This window comes from Canis lupus, chromosome X (genome assembly GCF_011100685.1).
Source record: "Canis lupus familiaris isolate Mischka breed German Shepherd chromosome X, alternate assembly UU_Cfam_GSD_1.0, whole genome shotgun sequence".
Lineage (NCBI taxonomy): Eukaryota > Metazoa > Chordata > Mammalia > Carnivora > Canidae > Canis > Canis lupus.
The window spans coordinates 66,972,156-66,990,847 of record NC_049260.1 but is presented as its reverse complement, the minus strand read 5'-3'; the positions used below and the strand labels follow the sequence as shown (position 1 = coordinate 66,990,847).

At 36.6% G+C, this 18,692-nt stretch overlaps 1 protein-coding gene across 3 annotated transcripts in view; it reads left to right on the top strand.

The window, feature by feature from the left end:
• Positions 1-18,692, top strand: part of CHM (CHM Rab escort protein) — a 244,230-nt gene that overhangs the window by 98,373 nt on the left and 127,165 nt on the right. For all 3 annotated transcript variants that reach the window (XM_038587820.1, XM_038587819.1, XM_038587821.1), the window contains exons 5-8: positions 1,420-1,804; positions 6,525-6,641; positions 7,140-7,260; positions 9,632-9,857. In XM_038587820.1, coding sequence (XP_038443748.1) covers positions 1,420-1,804; positions 6,525-6,641; positions 7,140-7,260; positions 9,632-9,857 — 849 coding nt within the window. The remainder of the gene's footprint in view (positions 1-1,419; positions 1,805-6,524; positions 6,642-7,139; positions 7,261-9,631; positions 9,858-18,692) is intronic.

Below are 18,692 nucleotides of genomic sequence, written 5' to 3'. Positions count from 1 at the left end.
AAGTAGAGATGTTTAGGTCTTTCCTTAAAGGTAGTTGAAGTCTGCTTCAGAAGATAAAGTATATACTGGCCAACCAAAGGAATATTGAAAAGAATGGATAAATAAATGCAAGGTAAATTGCATGTGTGTATTGTGGGGACATGGAGTAATAGAATGATAAGTACGGTTGGTTTAAGGAAGTTTTTTGGGAAATATTTAAAATTTTTCTTACAGTGGATAGATTGTTAAAATATGTGCTTACTTTTGGGAATGGGAGAATTATGATGATATGGGGAGTGGGATGAAAAGCCCAGGAGACACAAATAATATGGTTCAAAACGTGGAGATTAGAGTTGATAGATTAGGAGAGATGCTATGTCTGAAAACAAGAGAGATGAAACCAGAAAATAGTTGATAAAGATGATATGGGTTAGAGGCAGGAAGAAGATTTTATGAGGTAGTGTTTAGAGATCATATAAGGAAGAGCTGCTTTAAGTTTCTTGAGCAATCACTTAGCAGGTGTTTATTTCCCACGGCCTATCATTGACATTTTTTAGTGTTGCACAGTAGGGCAACTCAATGAAATGTAGGTAATATGGTGTGGAATGCATAATGCAGATAGATTGAACAGGAGTGAAATGCATAATGCAGATAGATTGAACAGGAGCCTGTTTTATCAGTCAAGGCAATATGGACTGAGAATGTTAACCCTAGTATTAACTGTGGAATTGAGACTTCCAGTAGAGTAATACACACTAAAACAAAATAAAAACAAAATAAAAATAAATAAATAAATAAACCAAAATAAAGCAGGAAAGAATACAGAAGGATCCTCTTATATACCACATTGTGACAAACCAACTTAAACTTTATTGCACTTATTCTAGCTCTGTCACATTATTAATAATAATAATCTTTGATAACTACCATTGTTGAGTATTTACTATGTGCTAGGCACTGTGATAGGTTCTTTGCATGTGACACTATGAAGCTTAAATCATGAGGTAGATGCTGTTACCCATATGTTATAGATGGATAACTTAGGTCATAGGATAAGTAAGTTTTCTAAATTCACAGAGTTACCTAATCACAGGTTCAGGGTTTGAACATTGTCCTGTTTATTCTGAAGGCTGTGCTCATAAGCACTTTTGATTTGTTTCTAAAATACAATTCCTCTGTCTTTAGTAAATTCTTAAAAGTATACATGTGACAGGCTCTGCTAAACTCTGAAATCTCTATGTGTATTTTTCAAATATTAATTGTATTTCATATTGTGTTGAAACCTTAACAGATGAATGTTTAGTGTGTGGTTCATATACGACAAAATGTATACTAGACTTGGTAATATAAATGGGATAAAGAAATAAAAAACACCATTAAAATAATAAAAAATGTAGCCAGTATAATTATCAAAAGTGTGTTGTTATCATTTCTCATTAGTCAGGATTTGCATGAAGAAGTTGAAGAAGCTGGTGCACTGCAGAAAAATCATGCTTCTGTGATATCTGAGAACCCTACAGAAGCTGTACATTCTGCCTATCTGCCTTCAGAAGATGAGTCACTATGCATTGCGAGCTGTGAAATGCTCACAGAACAAACTCCAAGCAGTGATCTAGAGACTGCCCTAGAAATAAGCAATGTGAAGGTAACAGGAGAAACAGAAAAACATGATGATAAAACTTGTATGAAGTCAGCTTCAGAAGAAGAAACAAGTAAAAATGTGCCTACAACAGAAGGCACTGCATTGCAACCAAAGAAAACTAGGATTACTTACTCACAAATTATTAAAGAAGGCAGGAGGTTTAATATTGATTTGGTATCAAAAGTAAGTACTAATTTTCTTCATCCTGTCATAGAATAATACTAATTTTAATTGATTGAAAATAGCATCTGGGACCATAAACCCAATTTTCATAATTTTATTATTTGAAGTGTGAACATTTGTTTTATAAAGAGATAGTAGCCAGAAATTTATAATTCAGTTAAAATATTCTTTAAATATAGGTTAAAAATGCTCAGTACTATAGCACAAGGATACTTTTGTACTGGAGCACAGAATCCATTCTGACATTCTCCTGCATGGACACTATGAATTTTATCAAGAGAAAAATTCTAATGAACCTTATTAAAATTCATGTTATTTATAGTTTATTAAATGAACTTCTTGAGGTGCCTGGGTGGCTCAGTCAGTTAAGTATTTGCCTTCGGCTCCAGTCATGATCGCAGGACCCCACATAGGGTTCCCTGCTCAGTGGGGAGCCTGCTTCTCCTTTCTGTCTGTCTGCCACTGCCCCTGCTTATGGCCCACCCTCCCAGCTCTCTCTGTCAAATAAATAAAACCCTTAAAAAAACATTTTAAAAAAATGAAATTTTTAGCCTTTCTATATAGTGTCTATTTTAACATCTATATGATGAACATTCTGAATGAACCCATGCATTTTTGAAAATCATCTGTTCAGGTGTGAGGGCTTTAGAGGATAATTTAATACGGGGCGTGGGGGCAGGGAGCCTGGGAAGAATGCTACTGTCTTTGGTTATCTTTCAGTCCTTAACTTTGATATTAGGTCAGTGTAACTTCAGAGGAGATCCCTAAGTCTTTGGATGGTACAGTGTTGTATTGGTTTTATAGGAAGCAAAGTTAATGTAGCATGAAAAAGCAGAAAACCAGTAAGGATCATGGTCTTAAGAGGTTAGATATAGGGCAGGGAGTAAGTAGAAAGAAACAGACCAAATCCCATACATTGAAGACAAACAAAAAATTAAAAAGAAATAGAAGAGCATAGTAAATAACATTAGACTTGCCTCAAAACTAGGCTTTTCAATTAAATATGCTCTCTTGAAGTTCCAAATACAGAGAGACTAATTGCATATTCCTTAAATTTTGCTAAATACAATCCTATATACTCATATTATTGTTCTTTTTGAACCTGATGCCTAAAAATATGAGTATATTTTTACTATCCTTTTTTTTTTTCTTTGTATCACGTAGCTATCTGTGCCTGATTCTGTCCTGCTCTGAGCTTGTTGCTACCTTGGTCCTACTTCATATTTTTGCACCATCTATTCCACCTTCTCCAGCTCCTGTGACCCTGCCATGCTTTGAAATCTAGCATTTTTTCCATGTTACCTTGGCTATTGTTTTCTGAGTGGAAGTTTAATCATAGTTTACTAATGGTTTTCCTATTCTCATGAACAGAAAATAAGTTTTCAAAACCAAAAAATAAAACAACAAAAAAACCCTGAAGTAGTCAAGTAACAAATGGGCTTTGTTGTGAAAATTTCATTTTTAATTAGTTGGAATATGGAATGCCTAACTTAAATGATATAAATGTTGGTTAAGAATCAACACTAGTTTATAATAATCTCTAACCCTTATTGTAGCTGAAATACAGTATAAATATTGCAATGGAAAATAATAGATGGAACTGTATCAATTTTTGGAATTAGTGTAGGAAATCATGCACTAATATAAAAGAAAGTGCTGATTGTAGTGGAGGGGGAGAGAGTTTAATTAGATGCCAAGATGTTTGAGACTTTTAAGAATTCTGGGTATTTTTCATGAGTTTCAGTGGATCATAGTAGTGGTTCTTTTAGGGTAGATTAAAAACAGATGTGTCTAGAGCAGTCAGGGCAGTTTACTTTGTCCTGCATAGTTTTCATCGTTTTATATGTTAAAAAAATAATAAATTCATCCCACAAAAGCAGCAGTACCTAAAGAATGTAGAACCATAGCAGTATAAGAGGTTTGTTATCAATTTTTAATGTTAGTCATTTAGTGAACATTTATTGAGTATCTGTGGTGTGGAAAGCAGTATATTCCACGATATTGGGGCAATCAGTTACTCCTTGGAAATTCTGTCTGTTCTAATTTCAGTTATTGCATCTAAATTTAGGATGATTGCCAAATCTATTTCAAGCCCTACCTCTTTCCTAAAGTCCAGTTTGATGTCTCCAAACCACCTGACATTTCTACATGTATTCCATCTCAAAGTCATGGTAAAACTGACACATTACAGTGGTGCTTTGCAGTTTACAAAACACATATAGCCTTTTAAAAAGTAGTCTTATAGCTCAGGTTAGGTTAGTTAAATATAATGCTTTATAGTATTATACTGCTTAGACTAATAGAGAAAATCAAAGTTGAAGTTCTTACATTTAAAGTTCTTTTCTAAGAAAGTCCATACCCTTAATAATTATGGAACCAACATGGCCAAGTGAAACAGAAATGATTAATTACTTATTAAATCTAATTCTCAATATTTTAATCAGATTGAAATATTTTATTTTTATTGAAGTATAATTAACATACAATATTATATTAGTTTCAGATGCACAACATATTGATTGGACAATTCTATACATTTACTCATTGCTCACCTTGATTACTCACCATCTATCACCATACAACATTGTAAAGTATTATAATTGGAGGTATGTACCTCTTAATTCCCTTTATTTCACCCAGCTACACCCACCCACACATCTCTCTGACAACTACCAGTTTGTTCTCTGTAATTAAGAGTCGTTTTTTCTTTGTTCATTTATTTTGTTTTTTAGTTTACACATACGAGTGAAATGTGAAATCATATGGTATTGGTCTTTTTAAAAATTTTTAAAAGATTTTATTTATTTATTCATGAGAGACACAGAAAGAGAGAGGCAGAGACATAGGCAGAGGGAGAAGCAGACTCCATGCAGGAAGCCCGATATGGGACTCGATCCTGGGACCCCGGGATCATGCCCTGAGCAAAGGCAGACATTCAACCTCTGAGCCACCCAGGTGTCCCGGTATTTGTCTTTCTTGGACTTACTTCACTTAGTATACTGTCGTCTAGTTTCATCCATGTTGTTGCAAATGGCAAGATTTCATTCTTTTTTAATGACCAAGTAATTTTGTAATATGTGTGTGTGTGTATACATACCACAACTTTATCCATTCTTCTATTGAACGGTACTTGGTATTCTTTAGCCTCTCATCACTGCAATTTCGGTTAGATCACTTAGAGAGTGCTGTAAAAGAGGCTTAAGTTTAAATACTGTAGTTGTTATTACTAAGCTTCAGACAAAAGTTTAGTGTAGTGTTTAATTAAAATATGTTCTCTTCAATGTTATCTTAAATGCATTGTTTTTAAGCTGGAATTAAGTCTTAGGCTTTACTAGATCTTCTTAAATGAAAATACATCTTTTGTTTGACATTAATATTTGTGAAATTATTATGACTACTGAGGGATCATTGAATTTCAAGTATTTGTTTTTAAACAGAATGGGTATTTGATGTATCTGTTTTTAGTATAATTATAGAATTAGGACTTGGCAATATATTCTTAAAAATGTATGCTATATATATATTAGTTGTGTAGGGCATTAGGCTGAAGATAATGAAATAACCTGCTGTATTTAGGGTAGTTGGATTGATTTCAAAAAAAAAAAAAAAAAAGCAATGCCAGTTTTGTTCTGCACAATGCTGGCCACTATAAAAACCTAACTGATATCGATGTTCAAGTCTTTACTGACCTCTTGGATACTCAGACTGATGGTTTGGATAGATTTTTGAAATTCCCTTTTTCTTTCTAGCAAAGCTAATTGTTTTATTTCCTTCTCTTATTACAGATGTAACATTTACATTTTAAACATTTATTGAGTTATAAACACTTAAAAGTATATCAGTATACCGCAAAGCCAAATCTGTTGCATTTAACCATATGGTTAAATATAGAACATGCTAGATAATATTATTGAAGTTTTGTGGATTTTTTTTGTCTTTGATATTTGTTACAAAATGTGAAAAATCAATTCCACATGTACATGCTATCAATAACCATCATCCTCACTTCTTGAAAAAGACATAAATCTAGACTGCTAGGATTCTAGAGGGACCTTCTAATTCAATTCTTTTGGTAGGCACACATAACCAATCTTTTTCTTTTCTGTTTGATGAAGAAGTCCAGCGAGCTAATGTCTTCTTAATAACCACTTGTCCTTCTGAATTGGCTTTCGCACTGGTTGTTATTCTATATGTTGGCAAATTGAACACCAATAAAAATAAATTTGTAAGTAAAAAAAATAACCACTTGTCCTTATATAAGTCTGTATAGTCTCTTATTCAAAATGCTTGGGCCTGATGTGTTCTGTTATTTAGATTTTAAAAATCATTTTAGAATGTAATATAGTACATATGCTGATACACTATATACGGTATAACATTCTTAACAAGATCTGAGGAGGCACTCTATAATTAAACCTATTAATATTTCTGCAGGCAAATGTATGTATTCACAGTAAGTGCAGCAAAGAGAAAAGAGTCTTCTATCATTTTGGGTCATTTTGTTGCCAAATTAGTTATGAAAAAACTTTGGATTCCAGAGTTTTTAGGGTTTTGAATTTCAGATAATCAATTGTAAACCTGTAGTAAATTTTGTTATGTATTACAATATTAATAGGTATAATATTTCATACAAATATTTAAAAATATAGTGGAATTATATATCTTTACTTAGCACTTACTAATTTTTCCTTTTATCCTGTAAAATATTTTCTTTGTACAGCTGCTGTATTCTCGAGGATTGCTAATTGATCTTTTAATCAAATCTAACGTAAGTCGATATGCAGAGTTCAAAAATATTACCAGGATTCTTGCATTTCGAGAAGGAAGAGTGGAACAGGTACTTTGCTGATCAAATATTGTAACTGGGTATGAGCTAAAGTTATCATTTGTTTTGGAAGGATAAACAAATAGAATTGTTATTTTCCTGGCAAAGCAGCAAATTCCAATCCTGCATAGTAAAAGTAAATAGAGATTACTCAATTAAAATTTCTAGTGTTAATTTTTTCATGAGTTCTCCTGCAACCTGATACTGGTTTTGAGAAAATGTTAATTTCAGGAAATATCACTAGATTTGAGCTGTCATTTGTACCCAGTTAGGAGTGACATGCCATTGGCCTTTTAATGGTATAAGGAGCAACTTGGCAGAATTAAGTAAGAGAGCTCACAAGTTAATTAGCTCTGAAGTCAGCAGAGATGCCATTAGAACTGATAGAAGGTAACATGAATGGCTAGAATGGAAATAATGATCTTGTTATATAGTTAAAGGGAAAAAATGTAATTTGGAAAACTTGTGTCACTAAGAAGCTGTTTCTTAACTTAAAATCATGTTTTTCAGGTTCCTTGTTCTAGAGCCGATGTCTTTAATAGCAAACAACTTACTATGGTAGAAAAGCGAATGCTAATGAAGTTTCTTACATTTTGTATGGAATATGAAAAACATCCTGATGAATATAAAGGTATTGTTTTCCATTAAATTATGTTCATCAAATTGTGTTCTCTAAATATTTGAGCTTTCTTGTTTTAATATGCTTGCTCTGATGTAGTAAGCTGCTCAGTACTCTTTTAAAGTACATTCTGACTCTGCACTATCCAGTAGGTTAGCCATGACCAACATGTAGCTAGTTAAACTAAAATTAATTAATATTAAATATAATTTAAAATTCAGTTCCTCAGTTGGACTAGCCGTATTTGAAGTACTCGGTACTACATGTGGCTATTAGCTACTATGGCTACAGTACAGCTATAGAATATTTTCATCATTGTGGAAGTGCTGTGCTGTGCGTTAACTTTTATTCTTGTTTTTTTTTAAAGATTTTATTTATTTATTCATGGGAGACACACAGAGAGAGGCAGAGACATAGGCAGAGGGAGAAGCAGGCTCGGGAGCCTGATCTGGGACTGAATCCCAGGACCCCAGGATTAGGACCTGAGCCAAAGGCAGATGCTCAACCACTGAGCCACCCAGGCGTCCCAGTTTTTATTCTTGTTAATTAAATATTTCTGTCAACTGGTTCTCCATAGATGATATTCTTTTTTCATTGTTCCATTAATTTTTTTCAGCAGTTAAAAAGTCTGTATATTTTTTCATTTTCCCAGGATTACTTTTGCTTGGTATATTGAATTATTCATTTTAACTAAAAACAGGCTAGATGGCACTGGGAATGTGAACCACTGTGTTAGAGGATATGGTTTCTAGTTTTGGCTTTGACCCGAATTACAGTTTGTTGAAAATTGAATATCTCAGTTTAGTATCAGAGCTTTATACTCTTTAAGTGCATTGGACTGGAAACGTTGTCCAAAACAGAAAAATACTACTGATGTTTCATTTATAAAGTTGCAATGAGAAATACAGCAGTATAGTTTTTTTTAAGATTTTTATTTATTTATTAGTATTTTTTTTTTTTTACTTGGAATATTAAAAGTTGAGTTCTTGGTCTTAAAGCATCATGTTCATTAGATACCGCCAAATCATTCTTCACAGTGCTATAAACTTATGTTATCTCTCTTTTTTTAAATTTTTAAAATTTAAATTCAGTTTGCCAACATATAGTAGAACACCAAGTGCTCATCCCATCATAAACTCATGTTCTCTCAGTAAATTTTTGTAAGTTTTATATTTTTTTCTTTTGTTATGATATTATATTTCCCACCACTAATAGTCCAATTATATTTTTTTCTGTTCTTTAAGTGAGCAGTTTTTAGGCGTCCCTTGTTTTGAGGTGTGGTATAAGGCAGTAAGACTGATTCCATTAGGCACACAGAAATTAACTTCCTTACTTTTTAGTTACAGTTCATTGTTCTTAGTTTTAGTAGAAATATACGTTTCAAAAAAATCAAGTCTATCATAGTTTTTACCAAAAAATTGTCATTTGTCATGTCTATTTAATATTTCTAAGTGTAATTATTGGCATTACTCAGCAGTTTTAGTGATAGTAAAGTAAGATTATTGCCAATTTTGGAAACCTGTTGTGGTTAATGAATGTTTTTCTAGTTTTTTAAGCCTATAAAATAATAAAGATTCATCATTTAAAGTTTAAAAATTGTGCCATCAGTTCAGTTAGGATAGTGAGATTGTTTCTAGGTTTTTTCCCCCCTAAAATATGTGATCTCTGTCCAAAATGTAATATATACCACCTGGGTCCTTTGCCAAGTGTCTTAAACAAGCTTGATCTCTTTTGTGCAGTGGTTTTATTTGTTTATTTATTTTTTAAGATTTTATTTATTGGGGCAGCCTGGGTGGCTCAGCGGTTTAGCGCTGCCTTTGGCCCAGGATGTGGTCCTGGAGAGCTGGGATCGAGTTCCACGTCGGGCTCCCTGCATGGAGCCTGCTTCTCCCTCTGCCTGTGTGTCTGCCTCTCTCTCTCTCTGTCTCATTAATAAAAAATAAATAAAATCTTAAAAAAAAGATTTTATTTATTTATTCAAGAGACAGAGAGAGAGAGAGAGAGAGAGAGAGAGGCAGAGACACAGGCAGAGGGAGAAGCAGAAAGCCTGATGCAGGACTGGATCCCAGGACTCCAGGATCACACCCTGAGCTAAAGGCAGACACTCAACCACTAAGCCACTCAGGCATCCCAGTGCAGTGGTTTTAAATTGAGGTTTGATTGTGATTAAAAAAAAAAAAATTATTTATTCATGAGAGACACAGAGAGAAAGAGGCAGAGACACAGGCAGAGAGAGAAGCAGGCTCCATGCAGGGAGCCCGACATGGGACTCGATCCCAGAAGTCCGGGATCAGGCCCTGGGCCCAAGTCGGCGCTAAACCTCTGAGCCACCCGGGCTGCCCCTGATTGTGATTTTAACTGATAAATTTTCATCTTTTCATAGCCTATGAGGAGATTACATTTTCTGAGTATTTAAAAACTCAAAAATTAACCCCCAACCTCCAGTACTTTGTCCTGCATTCAATTGCGATGACATCAGAGACAGCCAGCAATACCATAGACGGTCTCAAAGCTACCAAAAACTTTCTTCACTGTCTTGGACGGTATGGCAACACTCCATTTCTGTTTCCTTTATATGGCCAAGGAGAACTTCCTCAGTGTTTCTGCAGGTAAGACTGGCATTGGTTCTCTTATTTCTTCTTAAAGTAATCTTAAGTAATAGATAAAAATGAAAAAGACAAAAATGAGATTTATTCAAGATTTGGTATATGCAAGCATACTTTGTTGTTCTGCTCTTTTATAAATCTATGTATTTGCCTACATTTGCCTAAATGATATATTCAGTTTGGCCTGTGTTTGGGCTTCATATAATAGAACCTTCCTATAAATTCCTTAGTTTACTCAATATTATGGTTCATTGCATCATCCTTGTGTATAATTATAGTTATTTTCTTTGCTATGTAGTATTCCATTATGAATATACCACAATTTATTTTTCCATTTTTCTTTTGATAGAAAATGTTTCCAGGTTTTTGTTTTATTTTTTGTTTTTTGTTTTTTTTTCCTGTTATTAACATCCTTGTGTATGTTTCAGGATATACATGTTCAAGACTTTCTCTAGGTACATATCTAGGAGTGGAATTCCCAACTCATGGGATATATGAATGTTCATACAAGATAGTACCCAATTTTTTCTTCGGAGCATTGTTCCAGTTTATATCCTGCCACAATATATAATAATTTCCATAGCTCTACATCTTTACCAACATTTGTTATTAGATTTTTAAGTTTTTGTCAATCTAACTCACATAGAAAACTTCACATACTTTTATTTTACATTTCCTAGATTAGTTATGAGGTGGAGTGTCTTCTTATATTGTTATTGGATATTCATGTTTTCTCTTTGGTGAAATGCATGTTCATGGTTCTTCCCATATATCTATTTCCTTATTGATTTGTAGGAGTTTTTATTCAGAATACTAACTTTTTCTTAGTTGTATGTGTTGCATATATCTGGCCTTATGGTATTCATAATGCATGGAGTTTATTAAGATTAAAGTAGTCAAACATAACAATCTTGTCTTTTTATACTTACTAGCACTTTTAGGGTAGTGGAGCATGGTAGTTAAACCCTGGACTACGTAGATTTAAGTCTTGGCTTCTCCATTTGTTAGTCATGTAACCTTGAGTAACATTTCATAGTCTCTCTATTACATTTTCAAAGAAACAACTTTGGGGCTTTTGGAATCTTCTGTTATAGCTTTGTGTCCCTAGTTCATTAATTTCCATTCTTTATTATCTCCTTTATTTTGCCTTCTTTTGTTCAGCACATCCCTCCCCTTTTCTGTCCTTGCCAGTTCTTACGATGAAACCCAATGTTATATTAGAAAATACAAAAGATAAATATTTAAGCATTTAAGATGATAAAGTGCTAACTCCTGTTTTGACTCTTCACAGTTATTATTATATTATATTCAATATCTTTTAATCCTAAATATTTTAATTTCCATTGTGATTTCTTTATTGACCCATGAGTTGTTATGAGAGGTTTTAAAATAGCTGATTTGGTTGATATTTTGGCTCTTACCATTTAATCTCATTGTAGAAAATTAAGTTATATCTGGAAAATATGTTTTTATAGTATTAATACTTTGAACTTTATGACATAGTATGTCATTAATTTTGGTAATTTTTCCATTTGTGCTCAAGAAGAATATGTTTATGCACAGGGTTCTCTAATTATTGGTCTGTACTCTAACAAGATAGGCTTCGAGGTTACCATTTGAAAATTGTATTGAAGTTTTTTTCTTTCATCTACCAATAATAAAGTATTTTGAAATCTCATTTGATTTGTCACTTTCCCCCTATAATTCTATTAATTCTTACCTTATATTTTGAAACTATTAAGATCATATAAATTTTTAAATTTAATTTTCCTGATGAATTTAATATTTTACATTATTTGCTGATTTTCTCCATCCCTAATAATGCATTTTTTCCCTTAAAGTCTACCTTGTCTGATGGTCAAGTAGCTACTACAGCTTATTAGTATTTGCCTGTTACATTTTTCTACATCTCTATTTTTCACTTTTTCTGAGTCTCTATTTGGGACTCTATTTTTTTTTTTTCTATTTGGGACTCTAAATAGCAAATTATTACACATTTTTAATCCTGCCAAACAATTTCTTTTACCAAGTGGAATGAACCTTGTAATAGTAATCTGTTCCTTCTTTCTGAAGTATCTAATCTTAAAAGTTCCTCTAGTTAATTTTATTCTTTTTTTTTTATTTTCCTTTCATTTTTTTAACCCTTTATTTTTTTATTATTATTTTTAAAAAATAAATTTGTTTTTTATCGGTGTTCAATTTACCAACATACAGAATAACACCCACTGCTCATCCCGTCAAGTGCCCCCATCAGTGCCCGTCACCCATTCACCCCAACCCCCGCCCTCCTCCCCTTCCACCACCCCTAGTTCATTTCCCAGAGTTAGGAGTCTTTATGTTCTGTCTCCCTTTCTGATATTTCCTACCCATTTCTTCTCCCGTCCCTTCTATTCCCTTTCACTATTATTTACATTCCCCAAAGAATGAGATATAATGTTTGTCCTTCTCTGATTGACTTATTTCACTCAGCATAACTTCCAGTTCCATCCACGTTGAAGCAAATGGTGGGTATTTGTCGTTTCTAATGGCTGAGTAATATTCCATTGTATACAAAAACCACATCTTCTTTATCCATTCATCTATCAATGGACACCGAGGCTCCTTCCACAGTTTGGCTATTGTGGACATTGCTGCTAGAAACATCGGGGAGCAGGTGTCCCGGCGTTTCATTGCATCTGCATCTTTGGGGTACATCCCCAACAGTGCAATTGCTGGGTCGTAGGGCAGGTCTATTTTTAACTCTTTGAGGAACTTCCACACAGTTTTCCAGAGTGGCTGTACTGTTTCACATTCCCACCAACAGTGTAAGAGGGTTCCCTTTTCTCCACATCCTCTCCAACATTTGTGGTTTCCTGCTTTGTTAATTTTCCCCATTCTCCATGGTGTGAGGTGGTATCTCATTGTGGTTTTGATTTGTATTTCCCTGATGGCAAGTGATGCAGAGCATTTTCTCATGTGGGTGTTGGACATATGTGTGTCTCCCTGTGTGAGATTTCTCTTCATGTCTTTTGCCCATTTCATGATTGGATTGTTTCTTTGGTGTTGAGATTAATAAGTTCTTTATAGATCTTGGAAACTAGCCCTTTATCTGATACGTCATTTGCAAATATCTTCTCCCATTCTGTAGGCTGTCTTTTAGTTTTGTTGACTGTATCCTTTGCTGTGCAAAAGCTTCTTATCTTGATGAAGTCCCAATAGTTCATTTTTGCTTTTGTTTCTTTTGCCTTCGTGGATGTATCTTGCAAGAAGTTACTGTGGCCGAGTTCAAAAAGGGTGTTGCCTGTGTTCTCCTCTAGGATTTTGATGGAATCTTGTCTCCCATTTAGATCTTTCATCCATTTTGAGTTTCTCTTTGTGTATGGTGAAAGAGAGTGGTCTAGTTTCATTCTTCTGCATGTGGATGTCCAGTTTTCCCAGCACCATTTATTGAAGAGACTGTCTTTCTTCCAATGGATAGTCTTTCCTCCTTTATTGAATATTAGTTGACCATAAAGTTAAGGGTCCACTTCTGGATGCTCTATTCTGTTCCATTGATCTATGTGTCTGTTTTTGTGCCGGTACCACACTGTCTTGATGACCACAGCTTGGTAGGACAACCTGAAATCTGGCATTGTGATGCCCCCAGATATGGCTTTCTTTTTTAAACTTCCCCTGGCTTTTCTGATTCCACACAAATCTTAAGATGATTTTTTCCAACTCTCTGAAGAAAGTCCATGGTATTTTGATAGGGATTTCATTAAATGTGTAAATTGCCCTGGGTAACATTGACATTTTCACAATATTAATTCTTCCAATCCATGAGCATGGAATATTTTTCCATCTCTTGGTGTCTTCCTCAATTTCTTTCAGAAGTGTTCTCTAGTTTTTAGGGTATAGATCCTTTACCTCTTTGGTTAGGTTTATTCCTAGGTATCTTAACCTTTTGGGTGCAATTGTCAATGGGATTGACTCCTTAATTTCTCTTTCTTCAGTCTCATTGTTAGTGTATAGTAATGCCACTGATTTCTGGGCATTGATTTTGTATCCTGCCACACTGCCAAATTGCTGTGTGAGTTCTGGCAATCTTGGGGTGGAGCCTTTTGGGATTTCTATGTAGAGTATCATGTCTTTGGCGAAGGGGGAGAGTTTGACTTCTTCTTTGCCAATTTGAATGCCTTTAATGTCTTTTTGTTGTCTGATTGCTGGGGCTAGGACTTCCAGTACTATGTTGAATAGCAGTGGTGAGAGTGGACATCCCTCTCTTGTTCCTGATCTTAGGGGAAAGGCTCCCAGTGCTTCCCCATTGAGAATTATATTTGCTGTGGGCTTTTCTTAGATGGCTTTTAAGATATTGAGGAATGTTCCCTCTATCCCTACACTCTGAAGAGTTTTGATCAGGAATGGATGCTGTATTTTGTCAAATGCTTTTTCTGCATCTATTGAGACAATCATATGGTTCTTGGCTTTTCTCTTGCTGATATGATGAATCAAATTGGTTGTTTTACGAGTGTTGAAGCAGCCTGGTGTCCCAGGAATAAATCATAGTTGGTCATGGTGAATAATTTTCTTAATGTACTTTTGTATCCTATTGGCTAGTATCTTGTTAAGAATTTTTGCATCCATGTTCATCAGGGATATTGGTCTGTAATTCTCCTTTTTGGTGGGGTCTTTGTCTGGATTTGGAATTAAGGTGATGCTGGCCTCATAGAACGAGTTTGGAAGTATTCCATCTCTTTCTATCTTCCCGAACAGCTTTAGTATTAAAGGTATGGTTTCTTCTTTAAATGTTTGATAGAATTCCCTGGGAAGCCATCTGGCCCTGGACTTTTGTGTCTTGGGAGGTTTTTGATGACTGCTTCAATTTCCTCCCTGGTTATTGGCCTGTTCAGGTTTTCTATTTCCTCCTGATCCAGTTTTGCTAATTTGTGGCTTTCCAGAGATGCATCCATTTCTTCTAGATTGCCTAATTTATTGGCGTATAGGTGTTGATAATATGTTTTTAAAATCGTTTGTATTTCCTTGGAGTTGGTAGTGATCTCTCCTTTCTCATTCATGATTTTATTAATTTGAGTCTTCTCTCTCTTCTTTTTAATAAGGCTGGCTAATGGTTTATCTATCTTATTAATTCTTTCAAAGAACCAACTCCTGGTTTTGTTGATCTTTTCCACAGTTCTTCTGGTCTTGATTGTGTTGAGTTCTGATCGAATCTTTATTAACTCTCTTCTTCTGCTGGGCGTAGGTTCCATCTGCTGTTTTTTCTCTAGCTCCTTTAGGTGTAAGGTTAGCTTTTGTATTTGAGTTCTTTCCGGTTTTTGGATCAATGCTTGTATTGCGATGTGTTTCCCCCTCAGGACTGCTTTTGCTGCATCCCAAAGATTTTGAATGGTTGTATCTTCATTCTCATTAGTTTCCATGAATCTTTTTAATTCTTCCTTAATTTCCTGGTTTACCCTTTCATCTTTTAGCAGGATGGTCCTTAACCTCCACATGTTTGAAGTCCTTCCAGACTTCTTGTGATTTAGCTCTAATTTCAAGGCATTATGGTCTGAGAATATGCAGGGGACGATCCCAATCTTTTGGTATCATTCAGACCCGATTTGTGACCCAGTATGTGGTCTATTCTGGAGAAAGTTCCATGTGCACTGAGAAGAATGTGTATTCAGTTGAGTTTGGATGTAAAGTTCTGTAGATATCTGTGAAATCCATCTGGTCCAGTGTGTCATTAAAGCTCTCGTTTCTTTGGAGATGTTGTGCTTAGAAGACCTACTGAGGGTAGAAAGAGCTAGATTGAAGTCACCAAGTATAAGTGTATTATTATCTAAGTATGTCTTAACTTTGGTTATTAATTGATTGATGTATTTGGCAGCTCCCAAATTCGGGGCATATATATTGATGATTGTTAAGTCCTGTTGTTGGATAGATCCTTTAAGGATGAGATAGTGTCCCTCTTCATCTCTCACTACAGTCTTCGGGGTAAATTTTAGTTTATCTGATAGAAGGATGGCTACCCCTGCTTTCTTTTGAGGACCATTCGAATGGTAAATGGTTCTCCAACCTTTTATTTTCAGGCTGTAGGTGTCCTTCTGTCTAAAATGAGTCTCTTGTAGACAGCAAATAGATGGGTCCTGCTATTTTAGCCAGTCTGACACCCTGCGCCTTTTGATGGGGTCATTAATTCCATTCACATTCAGAGTTACTATTGAAAGATATGAGTTTAGTGTCATCATGATACCTATTCAGTCCCTTTTTTTGTGGATTGTTCCATTGGACTTCTTAATGGGGAATTTTGAGAGTCCCCCTTAAAATTTAAAAGAAAAGAGAAAGAAAGGAAACAAAGGGGGTGGTGGAAGCAAACAGAAATCAAAAAGCAAAAAAACAAAAACAAAACAAAAAAAAACACGGGGGAGTATCGTCTAATTCTGTATACTGTAAGTCCCTTGACTTCTCCTGGAACTTTCCAGTGCTGCTTGGTCAATAATTTGTTTTTTCCCCGTCCATGTAGCTGGTCTTCTGGGGGGAGGGGCCTTTTATGCTGATTTTCAGGTATTAGCACTTGGGGGAGCTGCTCACCCCCCTGCCTGGTGCAGTGCTCAGTGAGTGATGTTTAAGCTGCTAATCCTGTGAGGCCACTGTGAGGCTCAGTGGGGGTTGTTTATCCTGTGAGGCCCCAGTTTTGTGCCCAAGATCATGAATCTGAGAAATCATCAAGGAGCTGACACCAATGCAAACACAGGAGGGTTTATTTACAAGCTCGAGCCTGGGTCCAAGTATACCTGACGCAGCGGAGCAGGGACTTGGACCCCGAGATTAATAGGAGGCCTAGCAGCTTTATAGGGACCAGTGGCCAATGGGATACGCAGAAAGTTGCACAGTCATGCTGGTCCACTTGCAGGTGGCAGATTGAATTACATTTTACCTTAAAGTATCCATTTGAACTGGCCTATCACTGAGCCGGATTTCCAGTTAGGGTGTGCTCTGGGCTTGACTAGGGTGGGGCAGTGCCCTAAGTAATAAGCGGGTCAGCACAAGGGGGTGCAGCACAAAATAGAATCAGTCCTGCTCTTCTTGTCCAGGGGTAGGGGATTTTGTTAAATTTCCTGGGTCCCACATTCCCCCCTTTTTCATAGGATCCTGCGCAGCACCCAATCATGGGTCCAGGTTGCTCCCAGAGTGAGCCAGGGGAATGATTAAACCAGGATTCTGACCAACCTTGCTGCTGTTCTCGCTCTCATTTACATTTAAGGCAGCCCATAACCCCCTCCCACCCTTTGTTGTAAGAAGACTAATTCTAATCTCCTTCTATTTTGAAGGACAACCTCGGACTAGGGAGTCTTGGAGGTGGGAAATAAGTGAGAACAGTGCAGTCTTAACTTTAGGGGATTGTCCTTGTCTGGTTGGCTTTTCCATTCTGGAACAAAGTCTTTGAGAACAGCATGTGGGTCAGCAGGCTGGACGTGGGTGTAGTTGACCCAGGGAGTAATCTCGTCAACCTTGCGAGTGGTGGGAGTGGTCAGGATCATGATGTAAGGTCCCTTCCAGTGAGGTTGAGGTGTCCTGAAGTGTCCGGTGTTAGTATCTCCGCACGTATACTCAGTCACCTGGTCGATATTGTTGGGAGTCCAGGAATGGCCCAGTCTCATAGAGGGCCCTCAGCTTAGGCCACACCTGCTCATGGGTTCATTGTAACATTTGGAGGGAGAAAAGAAGTTGGTGATCATCAAATTCAGCAAGCACCTCAGGTTTTAAATTGGGGATAACAGGTGGAGGAAGACTGACCATGATTTTGTAGGGAGTCAGTCCCATCTTATATGGGGAGTTCCTCTCCCTATATAGGGGAAAGGGGAGGAGAGTCACCCAGTCCCCGCCAGTCTCCAGGGCTAATTTAGTTAAGGTCTCCTTTAATTTTCTGTTCATCCTCTCTACCTGTCCTGAGCTCTGGGGCCTATATGAACAATGTAATTTCCAATCTGCCCCAAGTACTAATGCCACTCCCTGTGTTACCTTAGATATGAATCCTGGGCCGTTGTCTGACCCAATTCTAATGGGAAAACCATATGTCAGTACGATGTCTTCCTGCAGTTTCTTGGTCACGATCTGTGCCGTTTCATGTTTGTTGGGAAATGCCTCTGTCTATCCTGAAAAAGTATCTACAAACACTAGTAAATACCTATACCTGTATTTTCCAGGTTTTACCTCAGTGAAGTCCACTTCCCAGTAGGCTCCTGGTCGGTCCCCTCGGAGCCGGGTACCCGGGTTAGATCCATGGGCGGAGGCATTTAATTGGCATCCACGGCAGCTTGCCACAATCTGTTCGATCTTTGCTTGAGAGTTTTTAATCGTGATCTTTGCATGTCGTATGAGGTCTTCCATCTTCCTTGTTTCCAGACGATATTCGTCTTCTAAACTCAGGACAAGCACCTGAATTGGGTGCCCCTTCCATCTTCCTTGTTTCCATGTTTCCACTCCGATGCATTTTGGATAGGACTCGCCGTTCTAGTTCCTCTGGCAAGATGATGCTGGAGTCTGTGGCCCTCCACCAACCACGCAAGCACTGGGTCATAGGCAAGCGTTTGATCCAGTGTAAGTCAGCATCAGTATAGTTGGGGGTGTCAGGCAGGGTCGGTGCCCCTGGATCAGGTAGCGTGGTAGCTAAGACCTGGGTCACCAGATGGGCCACCTCTTTTGCTTTTAAATCGGCTAGCTGGTTTCCCCTGGCTACTGGCGTGTCTGCCTTTTGGTGCCCCGGACAATGGATGATGGCTAGGGCCTTGGGCAGCCAGAGGGCCTTTAGGAGTTCAAGAATCTCCGTTTTGTTTTTAACAGTCTTTCCCTCTGCTGTCAGAGCCCTCTCTCCCTGTA